This window comes from Equus caballus, chromosome 5 (assembly GCF_041296265.1).
Source record: "Equus caballus isolate H_3958 breed thoroughbred chromosome 5, TB-T2T, whole genome shotgun sequence".
NCBI classification, from domain to species: Eukaryota; Metazoa; Chordata; class Mammalia; order Perissodactyla; family Equidae; genus Equus; species Equus caballus.
Window position 1 is genome coordinate 33,566,957 of NC_091688.1, and position 26,719 is coordinate 33,593,675.

General features: G+C 45.7%; 1 protein-coding gene, 1 long non-coding RNA gene and 2 pseudogenes across 3 annotated transcripts in view; 1 reads left to right on the forward strand and 3 right to left on the reverse strand.

The window, feature by feature from the left end:
• Positions 1-2,079: 2,079 nt before the first annotated feature.
• Positions 2,080-2,989, forward strand: LOC138923981 (voltage-dependent anion-selective channel protein 2 pseudogene; annotated as a pseudogene).
• A 2,147-nt stretch (positions 2,990-5,136) lies between these two features.
• LOC138924262 (intelectin-2-like) lies at positions 5,137-12,501 on the reverse strand. The gene is given in 8 exon segments (XM_070267955.1): positions 5,137-5,382; positions 7,447-7,550; positions 8,404-8,524; positions 8,922-9,080; positions 9,423-9,670; positions 11,275-11,385; positions 12,016-12,079; positions 12,369-12,501. Coding segments are annotated over 7 exon segments (954 nt in total). The 5' UTR covers positions 12,074-12,079; positions 12,369-12,501; the 3' UTR covers positions 5,137-5,229.
• A 5,259-nt stretch (positions 12,502-17,760) lies between these two features.
• Positions 17,761-26,719, reverse strand: part of LOC138924366 (uncharacterized) — a 47,365-nt gene continuing 38,406 nt past the window's right edge. For both annotated transcript variants that reach the window (XR_011439414.1, XR_011439413.1), the window contains exons 3-4: positions 18,888-18,984; positions 17,761-18,257 (exon numbers count right to left, since the gene is read on the reverse strand). This is a non-coding gene — a long non-coding RNA (uncharacterized lncRNA). The remainder of the gene's footprint in view (positions 18,258-18,887; positions 18,985-26,719) is intronic.
• On the reverse strand, positions 24,366-25,392 carry LOC138923982 (voltage-dependent anion-selective channel protein 2 pseudogene; annotated as a pseudogene).

Genomic DNA, 26,719 nt, shown 5'->3' on the forward strand with positions numbered 1-26,719 from the left:
AACTATAAATGATGCCAACATGTGGTTGCCCCACTAATATGGGCTGCATTGTGTTCCCATGGCCCCCCTCAAAGTTTATATATTGAAGTTCGAATCCCTAGCACTTCAATGTGTCTGTATATAACAACAGGATCTTTGAAGAGATAATTAAGGTAAAATGAGTTCATGTGGGTGGGCCCTAACCCAGAAAAATGACTAATGTCCTTATAAGAAGAGGAGATTAAGACCCAGACACACACTGAAGGAAGACATTTGCAAACATAGGCTGAAGAAGGCCATCTACAAGCCAAGGATAGAGTCCTGGAACACATCCTTCCCTCACGGCCCTCCACAAAAACCAACCCCGCCAACACCGTGACCTTGGGCTTCTAGCCTCTAGAATTGTGGGGAAATAAATTTCTGTTGCTTAAGCCCCCCAGCCTGTGGTGCTTTGTTATAGCAGCTGAAGAAAACTAATGAACCAGTCACATCAAATAGCCTAAATGCACAGGTCTGGGGGTCCAGGGGTGGAAAGGAAATAGCTCCTATTACGGTTACAGCAAGTAATATAGTGAAGGAATTTTTGCTTCTAATTCCCCGCAACTTGGGGTTCAATGGGTTTGGAGGTCCTAGTAGGCTAGTGGGTTTGGAGGAATGCTTCCACCGGGGAATGCAGTTACAGTTCTTTCAATTTGGAAGTTGAGTCCACCCACTTGCTATTTTGGCTTCCTTGTGCCAATGATCCAGCAGGCAAAGAAGATGTCACTGTACTGGCAGTATGTACCTGATTTCCCAAAAAATTGCAATGTTGCTTCATAATGGAGACAAGGAGGACCATGTCTTTAACCCATATTCCTGGTCAATGAAAAAGTGCCACAACCCAGTAAAGATGGAACCACAAGACTCAGACCCAGCAAGAATGGAGAATTGGGTTACACAGGCTTTTCCAGCCAAGATGTTGGTAGAGGGTAAAGGAAACAAGGAATGGGTGGGGGAAGAATGAAACTAGAATTATCAACTAAGGCGTCATGACCAGCTACAGAAGCAATAACTGTGGCAGCTCTTTTCTATGTTTTAATTCCTTCCCCATCGTTTGCCCCTGCTACCTTATATGAAGACCATTGGTGGTTCCTAATGTCTTAGGTTTCACATGAGGATTTGACTGAATTGTTATCACCCCACAAGGACACAAGAGCTAATGGAATGATTGTGTGTCCTCTGATTGGAGATATGAATTTTTCATCTGGACAAAGGACAAAAATGCATGCTGATGGGCAAAAGGAGTGGAGCATGTGGGATTTTTCTCATTTGTCCCTTAAGATGCATCCTTCACCCTATTCTGTTGCTCAGGAAGCTGACCTTTATAGAATTAGTTCATGAGCTTCCAGAAGGATTTAGCCAATGTGAGGCACTGGCAAGAGTCCTAAGGGCGGAAGGATTATGAAGGTAACCTGATAAAGGTTGCCATGTGCTGGCTACGTCCCTCTACCAAGACTCAGTTCCTATCTGGCAGACTCCCACACCTGTTCTTTCTTGGGGTTCTAGTAACTGCTCTCTCCCCATGCCCTTCAGTCCTACCCCTGATAACTGCTGCCTAGTGTTGCTTACTCAGGGAAACTACACATCTCTTATTGGTTTCCCATAACTCTGCTAAACCTTTGCAGACAGACTCTGTTAAATTCTCCTCCATTACCATTTGAGTGTACTGTGTATTTCTTGCAGAATCCTGACATTGGGAGAGAGAAAACAACAAGACAAGAGGTAAAAAAGTGAGTAGAGAAAGAGGGAATAAAAGAGTAGCAAGGAGAAGCAGGAATGTGCTGTTAAGGGACCAAGTTTTATTAAAGAGGGAGAAAACAATAGAAGCTACTAGGAAAAAAAACAAATACAATAGCAGTAGCTGACCAAGTACTGTATCAATCAGGTTTGGCCAAGAACAATCACTGGGCTTTCACTTGGCCCTCTGGCCATGGGAGCTGCAGCCCAACTCAGAGCAAGCCAGAGCAAGCTTCGGATGTGACACACCCCTCAGGAGACCACCAGATCACCCCTTCTCATGTCCTGGTCATGGTGACCTACAGACAGTGACAAGTGTGGCCAATGGATATTCCTCCATCATATGCTGACCTTGGCCAATCTGCCAAAGATATTTTCATCAGAGGAAGTGGTTTTAGGTTGTCTAGATGTGAAAACAAAATCATGCAGTAACATGGAATTCTCAGCATCTAGTCCATCTAAAGCAGACACTGGTCACATTACTTGGATCTTGGAGACCAAATTCATACAGTGTATGGTCTGACCTTCACAGAAAAATGAAACACTGAAACCACTCTAGGAACAGAATTGAATCAGACTTGAAGACCAGATTTGTCAAGGGTAGAAACTGACATTTGATACTACCTTCTCACCAAACAAGGAAAAGAAAAGTGGTAAACTCAAGTCTTCTCACAGGAGAGGATGTATAAACCTTGGTTGTGATGTGGACTTGGATTTGCTGGACCTGCCATCCATGGTTCAGCTGTCTTTGATTCTGAGGGCTGGCTTGCTGGACGTTGGATGATCTTTGACAGTGCCAAATCAAAGCTGACAAGGAATAACTCTGCAATGGGGTGTAGGACTAGAGACTTCCAGCTACATGCTACTGTCAGTAATGGGACAGCATTTGGAGAAGATTTATCAGAAACTATATGAAGATCTTGACACTTCAGTGAATCTTGCTTGGACGTTAGGTACCGACTGTCCTCGTTTTGGCATTGCAGCTAACCATCCATTGGATCCCACTGCTTCCATTTCTGCAAAAGCCAACAACTCTAGTTCAAGTGGAGTAGGCTGCTCTCAGACTCTGAGGCCTGGTGTGAGGCTGACACTGTCTGTTCTGGTCAATGGAATGAGAGTTAATGCTGGAGGCCACGAGCTTGGGCTTTCTCTGGAGTTTGAGGTTAACCCAGCTGGGTGGGAACCCTCAGGAATGGGTCTGAGAAGGTTTGTCCTTAATATATTTCCAGAGTAAACAGCAGGCTCCCCCCAACTCCTTTCGACCCCTTCAGTAATCAAAACAAAGGGTGATCTAAACAAAAGGTGTATTTAAATGCGGAGTCAGTTTCTTCTTAACTGGCTCCTAGTTAGATTGTTTATCTAGTTACCAATGCTGCAGTGTGGCAGTCACCTGTACATTATCTAAATGTATTTAACTGTTAAATGTTCTATCCACCAATAATGAAATAGATAAAAACTGTAAAACAAACCAGCAAACATTGGGCCTATTTTTTAATTAAACACAATTTTGAAAATTTTCTTCTTTGCTTTCAGCTGCCAATGGCCAGGGCCTCAGGACTTCCATGCTATAGATTTTAAACAAAATCCTCTAATCCAGGGCTTCTCTGCTGCAGCACTGCTGACACCTCAGATCATATCATTCTTTGCTGTGGGGAGGGCGTCCTGTGCAGTGTCAGACGTCTCACAGCATCCCTGCCTCCACTCACTAGATGGCTCTTGTCGTCCTTCACACCACCTCTCAGTCATGACAGTGTCCCCAGATATTGCCAAATGGTCCCTAGGCATAGGGCACCAGAGAAAATACTGCGCAGGACATACTTATACTGAAAAGATTGTTATATCTGAAATTAAAATTCAAGTGGATGTCTGTATTTTTATTTGCTAAATCTGACAGCCCTACTGAGAGGCAAGATCACCCCTATCTCTCCCACCTCCCACCCCATTTGAGAACTGTTGCTCTAGTCCACAGGCAGTGAAGGAGAAAAAGAATGGTGATGGGAGGTGGGGAATGTTCGAGTCAGATTTGTATTTTGAGCAAAACTATATAAGACATCTGAGCTCTGCTCACAAGCCAGGACTGCTGTCGTCAGCATCCTGTTTGCACAGATGACACAGTGAGACTTCTCTGGAACCCTTGGCCCTCCTTTTGATAAGCAACTGAAGATGGGAGCCCAGACCTTGCCAGTCACATCCACCCTTGGGGAGTGCGATATTGTGATCTATAAGAAGTATAAATCTAGTCTTCATTATGTTCCTGGCACAGAGCTCTTCAAACCCTGGGAATTTCCTAAGTGACCGGAGCAACAAAGGTGTCTTTTGTTACGTTAATGAGGTGACTTTTGGACCACACTGAAAAATGGGGGCTGGTTGCCAGGAGAAGCCACCTTATGATTGGAGGCTTGGAACTTTCAGTCCCACTCCCCTGACCGTCAGGGAGAGGAGAGGGAGTGGAGGTTGAATCAATCACCCATGATTTAATCTTCATGCCTATGTAAAGAAGGCTCCGTAAAAACCCAAAAGGATGGCATCTGAAGAGTTTCCAGGTTGATGAACACATGGAGATGAGCGAGAGTGGTGTGCTCTGAATAGGGCATGGAAGCTCCTTGCCCTTTCCTCATACCTTGCCTATGCGTCTCTTCCATTTGGCTCTCCCTGAGTTATATCCTTTTATAATAAACTGATAATCTAGTAAGTAAAATGTCCCTCTGAGATCTGTGAGCTGTTCTAGCAAATTAATCAAACCTATTGAGAGAGCCCTTGGAACCTCCAATCTATAGCGAGTTGGTCAAAAGCACAGGTGACAATCTGGGCTTGTGACTGTCATCTAAATTGGAGGGGGCAGCACTCTTGGTAGGACTGAGTCCTTAATCTGTGGAATCTGATGCTATCTCTGAGTAGATAGTACCAAAGTTGAATTGAGTTCTAGGATACCCAGCTGATGCTGGAGAATTTCTTGGTGGCATAGAAACACACACATGCACACACACACACACACATTGGAATAAGTACTAGAATCATTTTGGGGAGAGTATCCTGACTGTGGAAGCAGGAGAGAGTAAGGAATTGGGAACTTGTGCCCTCTGTTTCCTTTTTTTCTATCGAAGCTAAATAATAGTCATCTTTTCTTCTTTAAAATGTTTATATTGAGGGCTGTATTTGATCAGCTGATAACAGTACGGAAGGGAGAATTAACAGGAAGCATTTCCCCTGCCCGTAAATCTAACTCGGGGCTCCTAGAGAGAGGGGCGCACTTGGGTTCTGGGATCCCTGAGACTTGAAATTACAAACTCATATTCACCAGAATAATAGGTATTATTTTAAGATATTTCTCAAGGTCTCAGGTGATTTGTAAAAAGAATTCAAAGAAACCTAGAGCCACAAATTGATGTAATTTATTCTCCTCTCCTCCTTGGTAGCGTTCCAGCTTTTCCACTTCGGAGTATCTGGGTTCCCGGTCTCCCAACTACAGAGCTCTCATCGGTAGAACAAGAGCACGGCTGTCTCAGTTATCTCCCGGCTGCAGCTGTAACCAGTGTGAGCTCCGTATCCATCCCAATCAAAGGAGGAGAAATCCCCACACTGCCTGGGGTTGCCCTCCGGGAAGAATCCTCCTCCACCGATGCAGTGCTGGGAAGCAAGGAGAAGAGACACAATGACGGATTTGCTGCTGACGCTCTGAGCTCTTAATGGCCAAGTCCCCTGGAATCTTTGGTCCTCATCCAACTTGGCTTTGACCACTCCCTCCCGTAAAAGCCTCTCCTCTGTGGACTCTGAAATCACTCTCCTTCCTGACTTCCTTTCTACCTTCCTGAACATGCATTCTCAGGCCCCTTGGCCTGCCTCTCTTCCTCAGCCCATCCCCTACATGCTCTTCAGAGCTCAGTCCACATCTCACTCTCCCTGTTATGGCTCATCTTCTCCCATGACTTCAGCCATTATTAGCATACTCATATACTATCAGTATACTCCTAATCTCTGAGGCCAGCCCAGATAGTTTCATTCTTGAGACCCTCATATCCAACTACCACCTGGGTGTCCCCACCTGGATATTTCACAGGTATCTAAAACCCCACTTGAGCAAAACAAAACTAATGATCTCTCTTACTGTCCCTGATTGAGGAATCTGTTCCTCATCCTGCCACCTGTCTTAATTGATAGTACACAGTCACCCAAAACCAACACCTAAGGTCTTTTTAGTCTCCTTCGCTCGACATCCGCCCATATTTATCTGTTCATTAAGGACTGATGATTCCTTCCCCTACGTATCCCTGGAAGCCATCCATGCTCATTCAACCTCATCAAGAAAGCCTTGGCTCAGGACCTTAGTGTGTCGCATCTGGACCTTTGCATCTGCCTCACCGTCTCCTGGCCCCTAATTCTCCTGCTCTTCAGTCCTTGTCCTCCACACTGCGATGCATCATCTTAGCAAAACCAAAGCTGATCACGTCACTCCTCTGTTCAAAGTTCTCTGAGTCCCGTCACCTGCAACATAAACTCTAAATCCTTGACATAATGTGAAGTCCCTCCTGGTCCTGGTTCCTATAGGGATCTTCTTCATCAGCCCCTGCTTCTGCCCAATATGCACACCATGCCCTCTCAACACCAATGATTTTGAGCATCGTAGTCATACACGTTAAAAATGAACTATTCTGCCCTTTCCTACTTGTCGAACTCTATACATCTTTTGAGATTCATCACAAATGTCACATTCCTTAGAGAATCAACTCTGTGCCACTAGTAGAATTAGAAGCTCCTCTATCGTGTTTGAGAGCCCCTTGTTTACGTTACCCTCACAGTTCAGACCATGGGAGATCGCCATCTCTGTCCCACTCATAGCTCCTTAAGATGGCTATGTCATCTGTGCACCTCTAACACCTAGCACTCTGCAGGAGTTCTCTGCTTGTATTTACTTAAATTATTTTATTGAAGTCATATTGGCTTATAACACTGTAAATTTCAGGTGTACATTATTATCCATCAGTTTCTGTATAGACTGCATCGTGTTCACCACCAGTCTATGCTTGTATTTTTAAAGAAAGAATCAATGCCTGAAGGTTATATGCAAAGATGCACTAATGCACAGTGTAAGAAGCCAGGGAAGCCAGTGTAGGAAACGGTTGTCTAGGAAAAGAGACACACCCAACTGCACTCCCAGGACCCACAGCTGCATTATCCTCTGGATCACAATCTAGGGGTCCTTCCATGAGGGCACAGCTGCCTCATCTTGAAATGGACAAACCAATGGCTGAGGGGGAAGTGAAGATGGAGTAATCTCAGGGTCACATTCTCAGACTGTCAGCTGGGGAGGCAAGAGGGCCCTAAGTGAACGCCCTTCTTCTTGTGGCTCTGACTCCCTCCTCCTCCCCCAGTCACAAATTGTCCCTCAAAGACACTCTCCAGTCTCCACAGCTATGGTGCTCTCTCCTCTAAGACTGGGAAAACAACAAAAACAGAAAGCTTCTGGAAGTTAATATGAATGTTGGACAATATCTTCATGACCTCAACATAGGAACATACTTAAACAAAACATTAAAGTGCTAACGATACATGGAAATCTTGATAAACTAAACTTCATTGAAATAGATTATGTTCACCAGATACCATCAAGAGAGTAAAAAGGCAAGCCCTGGAGACACACATCAACACACCCCACACGGACACATGCACACGCTTTGATGTCCCCAAACTCACGTGCTCAGTGTTGCAGCCAGTAACTCTCACCCCAGCACACAGGGCATTGACTGCTTTCTCATTATTAAACACTCTGAACTGGACAAATCCTGCAACAAATTCCTCTGGAAAAGAAGCAGCAGAGAAAGGGCCAAGTATTCAAAGGAGGAACCGGAAATAGCTTCCCTTTGACCAGCCCAGGGATTCCCTAAGCCAAGAGTTCAGGTCACAGCCCAACCCTCCAAGCTGTAGGGGGTGGAGCCCAGCACCTGTGTGCCCTGTGGGTGGGACATCCGACCCTGAACTTATCCAGGAGAGAACCTCTGTCCATCTGGGGCAAGAGGACAAAGGCTGGGGCTCACAAGAGGACACTTGTCTGCTACAGGAGAAATTAGACTCCACAGAGGATCACCGAGAAGATCTCCAAAGGTGCAGGAGGACAAGCAATGATCAGATGTGGCCCTCTGTTTCTGTGGACAAGCTTCTCATCCAATTACTGTGTGTTTGTTTTCCTAACTACCATTACCTGCCTTCATCAAAATATCAAATGTCAACAGTAATGGCTTTTATTTTCCAAACAAAGACTTAACTTCTGTGCCTTTATTATGCTGAAAAATGTCTTTAAGATAATTAATAGCTGTCCTTCATAACAAAAATAAAATTTTCTCATCACTTTGCTAGTTTTTCTCTCCTGTGAACACTAGCCTCCACCTTTTCTTGACTGTTCTAACAGGCCACACAGGGTGGTGGTTAAGCAGCCTTGGTTTATATTCTGTAAAACGGAGATAATAGTAATTTTAACTTCATAGTCTTTCTCAAGTTGATGAAATGACACAAAACTGTGTCAAGTTCCTAGAAAAGAGCTTGGCACATTGTAAAGTGTTCAGGAAATGCTAGCAATTATTATTTGTTTTATGTACACTTTTCCCAAGAGGGCAGGGCAGGATTTAAGACCAGGCTGAGGAAGCCGACACTCACTCTGACCAAGTGGTGAGTAATAAGATGCAGTTTTCTGAGCATCACCGAAGTCGTAGATCACAGGGACGGCTGGGCCGTTGTCAGTCCAACACTTCCCTGCACCATACTTCACTGGGTATTTCTGCAGGGACCCAAAAGAGCGGTTGTGTAAGGACAGCAGAGATGCTGTCATATTGAGAGGTAGGGGATTTAATGCCTTCCCGTGTCATTATTCGGAAATCTGTCTCCATCATAGTCACGCCTCTTTCCCCAGAGCTGTGTCTCTCTGACAGCCCCAAGCCCCTTGGCCTTCTCCCGCACTCCCTCTCCGCTCCTCTCCCACAGGCCTCTCCCCTTGCCTGCCTCAGAGGTCCTGAAAGAGGCAGCACAGCAGTTCACAGTGACCCAGAGTAGGAGAAGCGGCCAAGCACAGGCACCTCACGGTGACGCGTGGGCACAGAGAAGACTTGCCTCTCACCCCAAACACTTGGCCCTCTGTTCACCAGAGGAAGTGCCCCCCAGCCAACAGCCCTGGTTACCTGGTAGAGGCCGAACAGATTATGTCCCAGAGTCTCCAAGAAGCCATTCCTGGTGCGGTACCTCAGCAGGGAGCTGTTCCTCCACTGCTACAGGGGGGACTTGTTGGGCACATGCCAGATGCCCAGGTCCTGGGCCTGGATGTCATAGTAGCCAGGGTTCTGGAGAGCAAGAGACATTGAGCCTGACTAGGCCAGGAGGTCCCACAGGCACCAAACACACACACACGCAGCCCTCAGTGGGGCTGAGAGCTCTTGGCTCCAGGAGGGCAGGTGGCCAGCAGCACTCAGACACCCCTACTTCCAGCAGATGAAGATGCCTCCCACCACCCAGGTCCCTAACGTCCTTGCTGGGAGGAAGCTGTGCTTCAAGACCTGGAAGTAGGTCTTTCTTCTCCAGCCCTGTCTCCACATCCCCATCTTCCAACCTGCCCTTCTACACGGTGTGGTCAAGCCACACTCAGCTCCTCACCCTTTCCCAAGAGGGTGGTGAGTGGCACCAACCTTGTAGTCATCGCTGGTGGCTGCCTCTGCAGACCCAAAGGTGTTGTGATTGGCCCAGTTGCCGTCCGCCTCTGGGTAGTCTGCCCTGCTGCCCTGCTGACTGGACCAGCGGTCGCCCACCGTGCACTTCCCCAGCATGTTGTTCTCGTGCACGCTGGCCACCAGGGTCCAGCCGCCACCTCCAGAGGTCATGTCACAGAAGGTCTGGTAGATGAGACCATTCTCAGTGTGGAGGAGATACACACCATCTGCAGAGGGAACCAGCCCAGAGCCCCCTGTCTGAGAGCACATGGTCCTTCTCAGGACCCACAACCAGAAAGATTCTGGGAAATCAGAAGCATATTCTGAAGGCTCCCACACATCATCATTTGTGGGAAGCCAATTCTCTCTGGGTCATCTGTGAGCAGAGGCACTGCCTGCCTTAGTTCCACACTATCTTTTCAAAGAGATTGCAGAGCAAACAGCCTTAGAAGAGAGAGATGATGTCTCTCTCCAGATAGTGCCTGCTTCTGTCCAGGAGAGGCCAGAAATCAGCACCCTATCACATCCCAAGTCTACATCAAGTTCATCTCAGAGCAAAGGGCAGGCAAGGCCACTGACCATTATACAGTCACACCTCGCTAAACGATGGGGATATGTTCTGAGAAATGCATCGTTAGGTGATTTCCTCGTGCTATCACATAGTGTCCCTATGCCAACTAGATGATATAGCCTACTACACACCTAGGCTATGTGGTACTAATCTTATGGGACACCATCATCTATGCCATCCCTTGTTGACTGAAACATCGTTATGTGGCGTGTGACTGTGTAAGATTCAGATTCCCGAAGCTCAGAGTTCCTCTCCTGTACACAGCCCTGGAGGAGAAGGCTCCATTGTGCCACCCTAGTCACTTTGCACATCTCCACATGTGTCACATGGGCAAGGCCTAACCACAGTGGACCTAACGCCTGGTAGAACACCTGTCATCCTCCTGAAACACGGAAGCCTGGCAGGCTTGTGGGGGCTGCTACAAGGTCGGTGCTCACCCACCTCCCTATCTTGCAGGAAGGCTGTCGTGAGACAGTTTGTCTTTGACTCCAGCTTCTGATGAGGCCTGGGGCTTTTTGCCTTGCTGCCCACCCCAGCCTCTTAGGATGCAGCTACAGGTGACAAAACTGCGTAGCTGCAGCCTGGGTCAGATCCTCTGCATCAGAGTCCCTTGCTACCCATGTTACATTGTCATCCGGACCCTTTCATTTCTGTGCTGTCCTGTGGGCCAAGGGATGGGAGAAGGTGACACCTTTGCTATCTTGGTTTTGCAGTCTATGTGAGTAATAAACTGTCTGATCTAAAAGAGGCTTGTTGTTTCTTTACCAGTCCACTTGTCAGCCTGCTTGACAAAACCACTACCTGTGCAGATGTCTCCTGGCCCTCTTCACGTCACCGTGTTGGAACTGGGGCTCAGGGAACCAGCACGAGAAAATGCTGATAGTCTGGCTACTGCTATTGCTGTGAATAATAAAGGTTTTCATCTCAGCTTCTGGAGTCTCATGTTTCCTGCCAGCACCCATGAAACTGGCAGGCTAACATTAGCTCACAACTAGAGGAAAATCTTAGACTTATCATGGCTCTTGCCACCACCTCATGTGTCACCAGGAACACTGCCTTCTCCCTGTGCTCAGAAGATCATGCCTGCTGTGACTGGGTGGGACATAAAGCCGCCAAATTCCCACTGGAAAGCTCCTTGGGTGGGAGCTGGATCCAGAACAGACGGTAGCGGTGGGTACATTCCTCCTGATTTCCGTGCCTGGGCTCTGTTTAGCTAAAAAGTGGCCTCAAGGAGAGAAGGCTGGGTTGGTTAATACTCACCACCTGCTCTGTAGCAACTTTCTTTGAGTTCCTTGCAGCTTCTAGGCAGGAAAGAAAGGGAGGAGGCACAGGTTTTGCTGTCCTGGAACATCTCAGGAGCCTGGGCCACTGCTGGAGGATGTGAGAATAATTCTCACTAACAGTCTGTTGCCTGATACCATCCTTCCTGGCATCAGCTCCCAGCCCCTGCCCACTTCGCCAGTTCGTCACTATGCTGTGAGCACCCAGGATTCTGTCTGCTAAGACTATCTGACCACGATCTCGTACAGTCTTAACACTGAATTCTTCTTCTCAACTAACTAAAACTGAAAACTATCATTACACCTGTTGTGAGGAATGGAATTGGGAGGATGGGGACTAGATGGGGATGTTCCGGGACACAGTGTGATGACCTAGCTTCCTTTGGAGATGCAGAGGCCAAGGCCACAGGGGCAGGAGTAGCCGGGAGGGGACACAGTCCTTACCACCCCCTTCCTGAGCCCCCGCACAGCCACACACAGGCACAGGGTGAGGCCCCAGGACATGACTTAGCTAACGCTGTGACTACTTCAGATCAGACACCCGGAGAGGCCAGCAATCAGCACCCAGGCCACATCTCAAGTCAGCTGCCACGTGTGGCTTCTGTGCATCTCCACGACTCTCCTTCGGGACCAGGATGTCAGCATCCAGCCAAACTCTACCCCCCCACTCTCCTGCACAGGAGAGGTGAGCTGAAGAAACTGCTGCGCCTGAGTCACTTACCTGCACTCCACCCTCTGGTGGCCACAGAGATGAACAGCAGGAAGCAGAATCTGGCCATTGTCCCCTAAGGGGAAAGGAGATGCACAAGTCACTGGCTGCACCATCCTTTCCCTTCCACTCATCCTTGCTCCCTGTCCTTTCTGAGTCAAGAGACCGAAAATGGAAAGTGATGGGCTTCTGGGCATTCTGGAACCTCCCCAAATAGCCTCCATCCCTTCCCAATCCTAGAAGTTCTTGAGGGGCCATGGGCCCCTTTCTTGGAAACTCTCAATCCCTGAGACCAAGACCAGACCTGAGCTCACATCTTTGCTCCCCACACCCACAGGTCTTGTCGCTGACTCAGAAATCCTCACCGGGACAGAGAGCTCCCTCCTTCCTTCCTCACAGATGCCACAGCTGAGAGTTCCCTGCCAGGTGCAGACTCAGAGCTCCCTGCCTCTGCAGAGGGTCCTGACTCAAGTGAAGTGCTGAGCCCTTTTGGGGAGAGCCAAACGCTGCAAGCCCTGCCCAGCCCTGCCCAGGCTGCTGGCCCCTCCCTCTGACGTGCTTCCCTTTGAAGGTCCCTGGGCTGGGCCTCTGGGAGTAAGAGGGGCGTGTGGTTGGCCAGAGGAACATTGGTCACACAGGTGACACTCACCATCTGGGGAGGGGGACTCTGCTTCATCTGAGCAGCTGCAGGGTTTATTAGGTAATCAGACACTCAGGACAGGTCGGACCCTACACTTCTTCCCTCCCGCCTACCCCCTTCCCACCTCGATGAGCTGCTCCAGAGCCTCACATGCTCTGTCAGGACATCATCCTTCATCTCTGCTTAAGCCTCTCGGGGAAGCCCCCCCTGACACTCCCACCCCCAGGCAAAGCTGATGGCTTTCTCCTTGACCTTCTGCTGTGCTTTGTCCTACACTAATTAGGACATGCATCATACTGTAATTTCATTGTTTTATGAACTTTTTGTTTAGGAATAATTTAAAATCTACAGAACATTTCAAAAATAAAAATTATACAAAAACGCACATATACCCCCTACCTAGATTCACCTATTGTTAATATTTTACCCTGTTTGCTTTATCATTTATGCACTCTCTCTGTACACATACACACTCATGCACCCACAATTTTTTTCCTGAATGATTTGAGGGTAAGTTACATACATCATGGTCCTTTACTCCTAGATAAGTGTAAGATTTCTAAGAAGAGGGATTTTCTCATACATAACCACAGTGCAATTATCAACTTCATATCATTGACTCTTTTTAATGTACCTGGTACTTTCCTAGGTTACACCAGCGGGGGGTCATGCTGCGTTGGCATGCATGGCACTGAAATTTCTTGGCTTTCATCTCCTCCTATTGTCAGGGGATTCCCCCTCCACTTTTAAGGCCTCATTCCCTGGGCGGTGTCTTACATGTGCTAACAAAGAGGATTTCTCCATTCTGCATGCACTCCCAGCCTGCTGGCACCTTTCAGCACTGTCCACTGCCAAGGCTCCGGCTCCCCATGGGGCCTACAATTCGCCAGCCCTACCGTGCCTGGTGCTGGGCCTGCTCTCCGGGACCAGCTGCTGATGTTCAGTGCACTGCTTCCTCTCACTCCCAGGCCTCCAGCACCTCGTCTCCTTGCGGTCCAAGGGGCAGGAGACACCCACCCTGCTCAGTGCTGAAGAAAGGAAATGCCTGTCCTCTCCTATGATGGGGCCAAAGCAGGACTGGTTTCCCAGTGCCCCAGTGACCTCAGTGAAACTGCCCTTTCAGGGTTTCCTCCAGAATCCCCCCTCTTAGACCCAGACAGAAGGCTAAAAAGGTGAGGATAGGGGATACATCTGAAGGGCACTATGCTACACTCTGATTGACTTTTGGCATAGAAGCCTGAGCTACCATCATTGGAACACCTGTGTGAGTTCCTCCTCAGGAAGCTTCTGAATCCCTTTATTTGAGTATTTCTATAGGTATTTGCTTAATACCTTTCTCCTTCTCCATGAGGACAGGGACTGTGTGTGGGTCATCACCATATCCCCAGGACTACACAAAGTGCCTGGCACATAGTAGGCCCTCAATCTGCATTAGTTGAATGAAAGAAATTGTCTCCATGAGGTACTGAAAGACCAGCTGGAATGCTCCACTCATCCAGGAATTTCTAGGAATGATGACATCCAATTCTAAATTTAAAATTGCCTTTTCTTTCTTCTAATGCTCTATGCCATGTTTCTGCCAATTAATCAATAAAATTTCTAATACGCACACACTCTGGGTTTTACCAGTGCTTTGGGGAACAAGGAAGAGATGTGGTGTGCTGTTTAGGACGAAGCAGGCCAGAGAAAAACAATGCAGCCATAGTCAGAGCAATGACAAGGAGTAGATGAGAACAGGAGCTGGCTGAAAAGCAGATTCACCAGGGAGAAACACAGGCCCTGTGGGGACTCTTCAGTGATACTGGGTGACATGCTGCTAGGTTTCCCACAGCACCAGGACTTGGGCCATTCTACTGGGAGAGGCGAGGAACGTGGCTCCCGGAGACTGGAAGAAGGGGACCTTGTCCTTCCATCACACATTTACCTATGTTTATTGTCCACTTAGTACATTTCTTTGCAAATTCTGGAATTTTTAAATTTCATTTTTTAAGATCTCTGAAGTTAATTTTCACGTATGATATGAGGTGATGATCTAAATTGATGTTTTCAGCTCGCAAATTTCTCTTCCCAACATTTGCTTATGAAATGTTCTCAGTCCTAATTAACGCTTTCATTAGGCATTAACGGCATTCTTACTCAGGGTCCATTCATGTACTTTTGACTAGTACTATGTCATGAAAATTATCATAGCTTAAGAATGTATTTTGATACCAAGAAAGGCTAATGCCCACGTCATATTTTTCTCTTGTTAAAAGGTTGTTGCTAATGTTCCCTATATATTTACTTCAGGTTGACTTTAAAAATCAAAGAGAAGTTTCCGTTTCACTTGCCATTCAAAGATAGCTCCTATTAACTTCCAATCATTTAGCTATAAATAGAGAGACAGAAAAATAAATACATACACTGGGGTGTTTATTTACTTTCATGAAACTGTTGAGCATTTTACTTTAGTAAATAGTCTTTGAAAAGAAGACTTTTAATCTGCAAACATTCACTTAAGTAAACTTTTACTAATTTGTTTACCCATCTCCTTAGTGTTGGACAGGTAAGCTGTTTTCTATTTTTCACTATAATAAGTAACACTGCACTAAACTTTCTTACACATGTATCTTTATTTACATCTATAATTATTGCCTAGAGATAAAGTTCCTAGAAGTGAAATATCTGGGTAAAATAATATGAACACTTTTGAAGCTATTTGTATTGTCCTCCTGATAATTTGTGCCAATTTTTATTTCTACCAGTAGTGAATAAGCATCTATTTCTTGAACCCCTAGCCAACACTAGTGTACCAACAAAGCTTATATTTGGCTGCCAATAATAGAAAATCTTATCATAGCAGCTTAAATAGGTAAGTGGATTTTTTATCACAAAACAAAAATTCCAGGGGTCAGCATTGCAGGACTGGTGTGGGACTCAACTATGTCAAGAGTATACTTGACTTCTTTGATGTTCCTGCTTCATCATCCTTTCAGCCTCATGATCACAAGATGGCTACTGTCTCTCTAGGCATCACATCTGTATTGCAGGGAGAAAGAAGAAAGAGTGAACAAAGAGCAATGAGGCTACTCCTCACTAAAAGTTGTTACCTGGCCATCCCTAGCTGCTAAGGATGCTGAGAATTTGAATTTTCCTACTAAATTAAGAGAAACAAGGAGAAAGAAGGGTCATGTGTTTGTGGATCGACTCTACTACTAGAATGAAAAGCTGAGTCTACTACTAGAAACAATGATTTATCATTTTCTTTGTCAATTTGAAATTTAGAAGAAAGCAAACTAGTAATCTACATTTCTTTGATTATTAATGAAGTTGGACAGTGGTGACTTTTCAGAATTTCGACCTTAATTGTCCCAAACCTAGAAAACAATTTAGAAACTATGGTCATTTCCAACTGTTTATTCTAACATGACACTTGGTTTGTCTTTCCATTTATTCAACGTCCATTTATAACCCTTTCTCTTTATATAGTTTAAGGCTAATTATTTCCTTATGTATCTAATTTCATCGTTAGATAGATCATCTCAAGCAGGCCTCAGCAACCTTTTTCTGTAAAGGGCCAGACAATAAACACTACAGACTTTGTGGCCACATAAGTCTTTTTTGCACATTCTTCTTTGTGTTTTGTTTGTTTTCTTGCTTATTTTTAACAATCCTTAAAAATATAAAAGCATCCTTAGCTCACTGGCCATACAAGACCAGAATGTAGGCTATAGTTTGCCAACACTGATCTTGAAGACATTGGTGTGATTCCCTTGTTTTCCCACCCACCTGCCTCCTCCCGGAATCTCTCACATGATCTGGCCTGCAATAGAAACTTGGTACGATTCTATTCAATGAATGAATCTAATCTCTGCTTGTAAGTTAATCCTCTACCTCCTAAGGCTAATTATTCCACTTGGGACTTCTTGATTAAAAAAATAAGTTTTAGGGGTGGGCCAAGTGGCCTAGTGGTGAACTTTGCACCCTCTGCTTCGGAGGCCCAAACTCCCAGTTCTGATCCCGGGTGTGGACGTACACACCACTCATCAGGCCATGCTGTGGTGCCATCCACATACAAAGTAGAGGAAGATTGGCACAGATGCTGGCTCAGGGACAATCTTCCTCACCAAATGAATAAATAACTTTTATGTTCTTTGGTCCAAAGTATCTCCTCCATTGGCGATATTTCAGTGGTGTAGTATGAGAAATGCCAAGTTCCTCGGAGGCCCCCACAGCTCCAGGGGTGGGCCATTGCTGCTGGAAGTCAGCGGTTGGAGAGACTGAGTGGTGGACTATTCCCGGGTGCTGAAACAACAGGCACCTTGGTCTCCGGAGCCTGTTAGAGCAGGAAAGAAAGAGAGAGGCCAAAGGACAGAAATGCCCTCATCTGGAACCTCCCCTACCAAGGGCTGTCTCTGCTTACAGTTTGTCACCTCAGCTCTGCCCAAGAGCCCTGTAGGGAGGAGACTGCCCCTCGGAGATACCTCGGGTCCCTCATCGGGAAAATAGGGATAAAATGCTTGTTAGGGATTCAAGCCCACAGCTCCTTATCCCAAACTCTTAGCATCAGATACATTTTAGGATAAAATTTAAGGATTTCCAAAACAAATAGTGTGAACATACCATATATGGCCTAACATCTCCAGCAGAGTCTCAGGCGGCCCTCATCGTCCAATACAGTGCTGCCTTTTTGGAATATGGAATTAGGGATGAGAAACTGAGGGCTTCTACTGACCCCATAGGACAGTTGTTCAGTTCAGATGGAGGTCATGTGTGGTCATACGCCTTGTGCACTATAACACACTGAATAAAATTAGGTAATATGGGTTTCTTTATCATTGTCTGGCTTACCAGATAGTGTGGAATCAAAGGGAAGCTTAAACTAGCCCTCCTAAACATGTCTCTCGTGTGAAATTTCCTGTAGCTTGGGGCAAAAGGAGAGGCTCAGATGACAATAGGACCTGAGGCAGCCACCACTGGCCCTGGGTCTCCTCTGTATGTCACGAAACACCCTGTTTCAGGCATCACCAGTTGGTCCCTTGAGCTTTTAAAGTCAATGTCTTCCACTACTGTAAATTATCATGCTGACGTCAGTCCAAATTTCTAGATATTCTCAGGTAATAAAACAAATTGTTTTTCCAAACAATTTTTTATTATTATTTTATTGAGGTCACAATGGTAACAAAACAAGATTCTTAACAGGACACAAAATTGCGTAGAGCTGTTCTGTAATATAAAATATTTCTGAAAATGAAAGTGATAACAACTGCATGAAACATAAGTAAAAATTATTAGTTAAAGCATGCAAATCAGTTTCAATTAAATATGTTTATTAGTAAATATGTTTTCACTACCATCTCAGTATTATTATTCATTTATCTGTGATGTAAACTGAGAAATCCTAATGGTTATACTACATTACAAAGTGTGCCCTGAAAATTCAAGAAGTAAACCCCATTCCATTTCCCCAGAAGAGGAATCATCATGAAAGGTCATTCTACCTCTCATTTTTGCCTTTTCCCCTGGTGGTTGGTTGCACTGGGAAGAGGAGCCTTGAGAAAGAAATCACCCCGCCTCCAGCTCATTGTCTGAACGTGGACCGGTTGCTTCACTCCTCCAGGGACCACTCTTCTCGCTGTTAATTAGAGACAGGGGCTTGATGAGAACCCCAGTGAGATGAGGAAAAGGCAAACGTGACCCACACTCAAGAGGAAACCCAAGGATTCAACAGTAAGCGTTCTCACCTTTACCCCAGGAATGCTTGTTACTGTTACCTAAGAAACATCCTGGTGCACATGGGAGACATGTTTTTGATTTTTACTCCAAAAAGGAAGAGACTTTTCTCAGCCAAACTATGATTATAATTCCATCCTACCCACATAGCACAGCACAACCCGCAGCCCCCTGGCCAAAGGCCTTGATTCAGCATCAGGGGCTAGAAGGACAGAGCTGGAGCTCCCATTCTGGTGCTAACAAGATCAGTGTCCATAGGCCCTCTGATCAGGCACACAGCCAAGATGAAAACCGAGAAACAGGCCCGGAAGCAGGAAGTGGACCCAGACAGCGTGGCAGGTGTGGTCAGGAAAGCAAACTCTTATCACCCTCTTGGAGAAGCTCCATGTCCTCAAGCCTAAAGTGAGGATATTTACACATGTCACAGGGCTGCCATGCGGATCAAAGAGGGTGGTTTATGAGCACTCTGTTAGCACTAAAACGCTGCACAAACAGTAGATAACATTGACTTCTTTAGGGCTGTGGAACATACCATCTGCTCCCTAGTGCCAGCTCCCCAGATACGTGGCATCAAAGGGCTTCTCAGGAAAGCCAAACTTGCCTCAATGAACTTGGTTGCGTCAGATGATCTGCAGGTCCAGGAGGAAGAAGAGGGAGGGAGAGGGCACAGGTGAGAAGCTGGACCTCGAGCACCTGCCCCACCCCGCCCCTCTGCTGGCCTAGCATCTCCTGTGTCCTTCACAAAGGTCCCTGCCTCCGGGAATAACTTATGGATCCTTGTGTTGCTAATCATGCCAGCCCCTCACGAAAATGAGGGTTGGAGAAAAATCTTTCAGTATCTCTCTGGAACAGGAAAATCTAAACTGGGCTTCAGAAATGGTTTCAAAACTGTGTTCCAAATTTTTAAATAATATTTCTCAAAATAAAAATGTTTTTAAAACTACACAAACAATACAAATTCAGTTGAAACAGATATGTAGTTTTTATAAACTTCTACTTATGACTCAACAATTAAAAAAAAACCCTAGTTCCAAAATGGACAAAGAACTTAGACATTTCTCCAAAAAAGATACACAAATGGCCAATAAGCAAATGAAAAGATGCTGAATATTGCTATTTGTTAGGGAAATGCAAGTCGAAACCACAGTGAGATAGTACTTCACACACATTAGCATGGCTATTATCAAAAAAACAGAAGACGAGAAGTGTTGGCATGTATGTGGGGAAATTGGATTCTTGTGCATTGCTGATGAGAACATGAAACGGTGCCGCCTCTGCAGAAAATAGTACGGTGGTTCCTTAACAAATTAAACATAGAAATACCTGTGACCCAGCCATTTCACTCTGGGTATATATACAGAAGAATTGAAAGCAGGAACATGAACAGATATTTGTACACCAATGTTCATAGTAGCATTGTTCACAATAGCCAAAATGTGAAAACAATGCAAGTGTCCATCAACTGATAAGTGGATGAGCAAAATGCAGTATATACATACAATAGAATATTATCCAGCCTTAAAAAGAAATGAAATTCTGACACGTCACGACATGGAGGACCTTGAAGACATTGTGCTAAGTGAAATAAGTCAGACACAAAAGGACCTATATTGTCTAACTCCACTTACGTGAGCCCCTTACAGTAGTCAAATTCACAGAGACGATAACCACAACAGCGGTTACCAGGGGCTGTTGGTGGGAGGGAGAAATAGTTCTTGTTTAGTGGGGACAGGATGGGATGACAACAACGTTCTGGAGACGGTCAGTGATGACCACTGTGCAACAGTGTGAATGTACTTCATGCCATTGGACTGTGTTCTTAAAAGTGGTCAAGATGGTAAATTTTATGTTATGCATATTTTGCCACAATAAAAACCTGTGGTAAGTTAGCATTTGTAAGATACTCAGGCATCCACACTCTGGAGCTGCCCAGGGGCTTTAACTAGAACTTCAACAATCTCTCTCTAACTCTACCCAGAACGAGTCTGTGTCAGCACGTGAGCTGAGAAACAATCTTTTCTGTGGTGAAGTGAGTGGGGTTTCTACTCGGGAAGGGCTAGGAACACTGCTCGGGCCTCTGTCCTGCCTGTGATCATCTGGAAAACCTACAGGCCTGACGCTTGGCAGGGCTCACCGGCCTGGGATCCTGAGTTCAGCTACTTAAAGGAGGGTTCTGATCCTGATCCAGCTGAACGGAAAGCTAAATCCTGCGATGGAATATTGTCACAGTGGCTCAAGTGAGTATCTCACGAAGGTTCTGGATGGGATGGGCTGTCTAAATGCAGGAGCTGGTGCTTCACTGAACTCGGAGGACGAGTTGTACGATTGGTTTGTACCTGCTCGCTCACACATATGTGTGGTAGATTTCAGTCTGAAACTTGCTTTCCCTGTAATGTATCACTGGGGCGGGGCGGAGGTTGCAGAAAAGGAGTCGCATCACTTTCACCTACCTCACATCATTGGAGACCACCTATATCTGCCAAAAAGACCCTGACAATTGTGAGCAGCCAGTATTTTTTAGGTCGGTTCATAACACCACTATACACCCTTAATGTCTCCTTGTCTATAAATCTGAAGCAGAAACTGTGGTTCTCTCTCAAGAGTGATAGCTCAGACTGTCTCACCATATGGACCCCTTCGCCATCTCTATATAGTCGTGAGTCAAAGAACACTGTCAGGTATCTGAGACCATGTCTGTTTTCATTCTATCCTCCGGGCCTGCCACATGGTAGGTGCTCAATAAAAATCATTCATGAATGCTTAATAAGTGAGTGTGTAAGTCAAATGCTTCCAGCCATAATGTCCCAAAATCCAAATCCTCTAACCTTCTTGAGACACTCTTCCCTCTAAGACTGAAGAAAAAGATAATCCACTGCCTCCAATTCCTGACCCACATACTATGAAAAAACTCAGCACCCTCTCTGAGATATCAGCAGATTCCCAGGGGCTTCCCATGGCCACCTCTGGCTTTGACTTCCTATTCTAGCTGGACTCTTGACCTAGCTCACATCTCTCCTCCAACAACTGTTTTCTTCCCTCACTGCATGTAGGGCCGAGTATGGAACCACCACTTTCACCTGCAAAGCATGACCAATCCAAGGCAGCTGTGTAGACTGCTACTGAAGGTTTGGGATAACGAAGAGGAATTACCTCGCAGCCCAGAAAATAAGGAAAAATGAGATAGAAGACATCTCTGCCCTAATGTTCCTCGGCATCCCTGCAGCAAGGAATTTCCTACTGGTTGAGCTTCCTCCCCAGAAGAGTGACCCTTCCTCTGGCTTCCACACCTATCGCTGGCTCTCTGCAGCTTCCATGTCAATCACCTGCCAACTTCCAATGCTGTCTTATATGGTGAAGCCTAACTCTTCTTTGTTGACCCATCTCCTGTCTAGGCTGGGCTTTCAGAACCAACATGCCTATTTCCATGTTTTTCCTAACCCAAGAGCTTGCAACTCTCCTTTCATGCCATGCTCTGGGCAAGAGCATTTACTGACTATCTTCTATGAGCCAGGTCCTGTATTAGATGCCAGGATATAAAGAGGAATAAAATATGGTCTCTATTAAAGAGGGTCAGTTGTCACCTCCTAATCTCATCATCTAGTTTCCACAACCCAGCTGTCTGAATGTATGCAAATGAAGTAAACCTCCATGCTCTGTTTCAACATCTTGGACCAGGTTAGTAGGAGTCAGGAATCTTTCAATTACAAGTAACATAAATCCACCTCAAACCACCATAAGCAAAAACAATGGAATTTGTTAGCCATGTCACTGGGAGATCTGGGGGTAGAGTCAGGGGCATAAGGGGATAAGTACAGGCTCAGATGAAGTTATCAGGGCTCTCTCTGTCTCGGCGCTTCTTTTCGCTTCGCTTCTTTCACTCAATCTTTACTTCTGCAGACAGGCTGTCTCCAGTAGCAGGGAAAATGGGCATGTGGACCGACTCCTTACTCTATGCAGAGGGCACTGCCAGGGAGACTAGAGCAGAGCCTTCTAAAGCACAGGACTCTGAGTAGGAGCCCCTCTTGTCTAGGCCTAAGAACAGGACTGATCATCAGCTCAAGCTTGTTGGAAGACTCAGGCTCAAATCCTGCTGGTTCTGCCTTCCGAACATCACTTAAAGTCTAAACCTTCCCCTCCATTCCTTGCTATCACTGCCCTTCATTTCCTTCACAGGTGCAGATCCCAAAAAACACCTTCAAAGATTCTGCACCCAATTCTATTGTGTTTTTGTTTTCTTCAACATAGCAACAAGCAATTCTCTGACACCAGCTGGGTGTCCTACAATTCAACTCAATTCTGACCCTATCTATGGGAGAGAGCATCAGATCCCACAAGTTAAGGGCTCAGTACTACAAGAGCGCTCCCTCCCTGACACCAGATACCAGTCACAAGTTCAGTTTCTCATCTATGCTTCTGACCAACCTGCTACAGATTGGAGATTCTGATGACTTCCTCCCCACGTTCGATTAATTAGCTGGAACAGCCCACAGAGTGCAGAGAGATATTTTACTTCTAGATCACCAGTTTATTATAGAAAGATATAACTCAGGAACAGCCAGATGGAAGAGATGCACAGGAAAGGGTGAGGAGCTTCCATGCCCTCTCCAGGTGCGCCATTGTCCCTGCATCTCCCGTGTTAATCAAGTTGGAATCTCGCTGAACTCCATCCTTTTGGGTTTTTATGAAAGCTCCAACATAAGCATGATTGCAAAATCATTGGCCATTGGTGATTGACGGAAACTCCAGTCCCTCTTCTTTCCCTGGAGGAGGGGTACTGAAACCCCCAATCATATGGTTCCAACCCTTCAATCATATGGCTGCTTCTCCTGGCAGCCAGCCCCTATCCTTAGGTGTGGTCCAAAAGTCACCTCATTAACATAACAAAAGACATCTTTGTTGCTTTGTTGCTCTGGTCACTTAGGAAATTCCAAGGGTTTTAGGAGCTCTGAGCCAGAAACAGGATGAAGACTAAACTTATGTTTCTTCTTATAAATCACAATATCACACTCCCCAAAGATGCATGTGACTGGCAAGGTCTGGGCTCCCATCTTCAGTTGCTTATTCAAAAGGAGAGCCAACGGTTCCAGTGAAGTCTCACTGTGCCATATGTGCAAACAGGGTGCTGACAACAGCAGTCCTGCTTGTGAGCAGAGCTCAGACGTTTTACATAGTTTTGCTCAAATTGCAAATCTGATTCAAACATTCCCCACCTCCCATCACCATCCTTTTTCTCCTTTGCTGCCTGTGGGCTAGAGCAATGGTTCTCAAAAGCTGTGGGAGGTGGGAGAGGTAGGGGTGATCTCACCTCTCAGTAGGGCTGTGAGATTTAGCAAATTTAGTATTAAGTAAAATATTTAGTAAAAACACAGATGCCCACTTGAATTTTCACTTCAGATAAACAATAATAATATTTTTACTATAAGTATGTCCTGTGCAGTATTTTCTCTGGTGCCCTATCCACAGGGACCATTTGGCAATATCTGGGGACACTGGCATGTCTGAGAGGTGGTGTGAAGGACGACAGGAGCCATCTAGTGAGTGGAGGCAGGGAGACTGTGAGGCGTCTGACACTGCACAGGACGCCCTCCCCACAGCAAAGAATGAAGTGATCTGAGGGGTCAGCAGTGCTGCAGTGGAGAAGCCCTGGATTAGAGGATTTTGTTTAAAATCTATAGCATGAAAGTTCTGAGCCCCTGGCCTTTGGCAGCAGAAGGCAAAGAAGAACATTTTCAAGAAGGTGTTTAATTTGAAGTAGGCACAGTTTTTTTTTTTCTTTTTACAGTTTTTGCAAGGTCTACTTCATTATTGGTGGACAGTATATCTTAACAATTAAATACATTTAGATAATGTGCAGGTGACTGCCCCACTGCAGCACTGGTAACCAGATAAACAATTTAACTAGGGGCCAGTTAACAAAAAACTGTCTCCACATTTAAAATGCAGCTCTTGTTTAGATCATCCTTTGTTTTGATCACTGGAGGGGTTGAGAGGAGTTGGGGGCAGCCTGTGCTCACACTGGAAATACATTAAGGCCAAACCTTCTGAGATCCATTCCAGAGGGTTCCCACCCCACTGGGTTAACCTCCAACTCCAGAGAAAGCCCAAGCTCGTGGCCTCCAGCATTAACTCTCATTCCATTGACCAGAACAGACAGTGTCAGCCTCACACCAGGCCTCAGAGTCTGAGAGCAGCCTACTCCACTTGAACTAGAGTTGTTGGCTTTTGCAGAAATGGAAGCAGTGGGATCCAATGGATGGTTAGCTGCAATGCCAAAATGAGGACAGTCGGTACCTAACGTCCAAGCAAGATTCACTGAAGTGTCAAGATCTTCATATAGTTTCTGATAAATCTTCTCCAAACGCTGTCCCATTACTGACAGTAGCATGTAGCTGGAAGTCTCTAGTCCTACAACCCATTGCAGAGTTACTCCTTGTCAGCTTTGATTAGGCACTGTCAAAGATCATCTAGTGTCCAGCAAGCCAGCCCCTGGAATCAAAGACAGCGGTACCATGGATGGCAGTTCCAGCGAATTCAAGTCCACATCACAACCAAGGTTCATACCCTCTCTCCTACAAGAAGACTTGAGTTTACCACTTTTCTTTTCCTTGTTTGGTGAGAAGGTAGTATCAAATGTCAGTTTCTACCCTTGACAAATCTGGTTTCCAAGTGTGATTCAATTCTGTTCTCAGAGTGTTTTCAGTGTTCCATTTTTCTGTGAAAGTCAGACCACACTCACACTGTATGCATTTGGTCTCCAGGGTCCCAGTAACTTGACCAGTGTCAGTTTTGGATGGACCAGATGCCAAGAATTCCGTGTTACTGCATGATTTTGTTTTCACATCTAGACAACCTAAAACCACTTCCTCTGATGAAAATATCTCTGGCAGATTGGCCAAGGTCAGCATATGATGGAGGAATATCCATTGGCCTTGCTTGTCACTGTCTGTGGGTCACCATGACCAGGACATGAGAAGGGGTGATCTGGTGGTCTCCTGAGGGGTGTGTCACATCCAAAGCTTGCTCTGGCTTGCTCTGAGTTGGGCTGCAGCTCCCATGGCCAGAGGGCCAAGTGGAAGCCCAGTGATTGTTCTTGGCCAAACCTGATTGATACAGTACTTGGTCAGCTACTGTTATTGTATTTGTTTTTTTTCCTAGTAGTTTTTATTGTTTTCTCCCTCTTTAATAAAACTTGGTCCCTTAACAGCACATTCCTGCTTTTTCTTCCTACTCCTTTATTCCCTCTTTCTCTACTCACTTTTTTACCTCTTCTCTTGTTTCTTTCTCTCTCCCAATGTCAGGATTCTGCAAGAAATACACAGTACACTCAAATGGTAATGGAAGAGAATTTAACAGAGTCTGTATGCAAAGGTTTAGTAGAGTTATGGGAAACCAATAAGAGATGTGTAGTTTCCCAGAGTCAGCAACAGTAGGTAGCAGTTATCGGGGTAGGACTGAAGGGCATGGGCAGAGAGCAGTTACTAGAACCCCAAGAAAGAACAGGTGTAGAAGTCTGCCAGATAGGAACTGAGTCTTGGTAGAGGGACGTAGCCAGCACATGGCAACCTTTATCAGGTTACCTTCATAATCCTTCTGCCCTTAGGACTCTTGCCAGTGCCTCACATTGGCTAAATCCTTCTGGAAGCTCATGAACTAATTCTATAAAGGTCAGCTTCCTGAGCAACAGAATAGGGTGAAGGATGCATCTTAAGGGACAAATGAGAAAAATCCCATATGCTCCACTCCTTTTGCCCATCAGCATGCATTTTTGTCCTTTGTCCAGATGGAAAATTGATATCTCCAATCAGAGGACACACAATCATCCCATTAGCTCTTGTGTCATTGTGGGGTGATAACAATTCAGTCAAATCCTAATGTGAAACTTAAGACATTAGGACCGCCAATGGTCTTCATATAAGGTAGCAGGGGCAAAAGAATGGGGAAGGAATTAAAACATAGAAAAGAGCCACCACAGTTATTGCTTCTGTAACTGGTCATGACGCCTTGGTTGATAATCCTAGTTTCATTCTTCCCCCACCCATTCCTTGTTTCCTTTACCCTCTACCAACATCTTGGCTGGAAAAGCCTGTGTAACCCAATTCTCCATTCTTGCTGGGTCTGAGTCTTGTGGTTCCATCTTTACTGGGTTGTGGCACTTTTTCATTGACCAGGAATATGGGTTAAAGACATGGTCCTCCTTGTCTCCATTATGAAGCAACATTGCAATCTTTTGGGAAATCAGGTACATACTGCCAGTACAGTGACATCTTCTTTGCCGGCTGGATCATTGGCATGAGGAAGCCAAAATAGCAAGTGGGTGGACTCAACTTCCAAATTCAATGAATCATAACTGCATTCCCCGGTGGA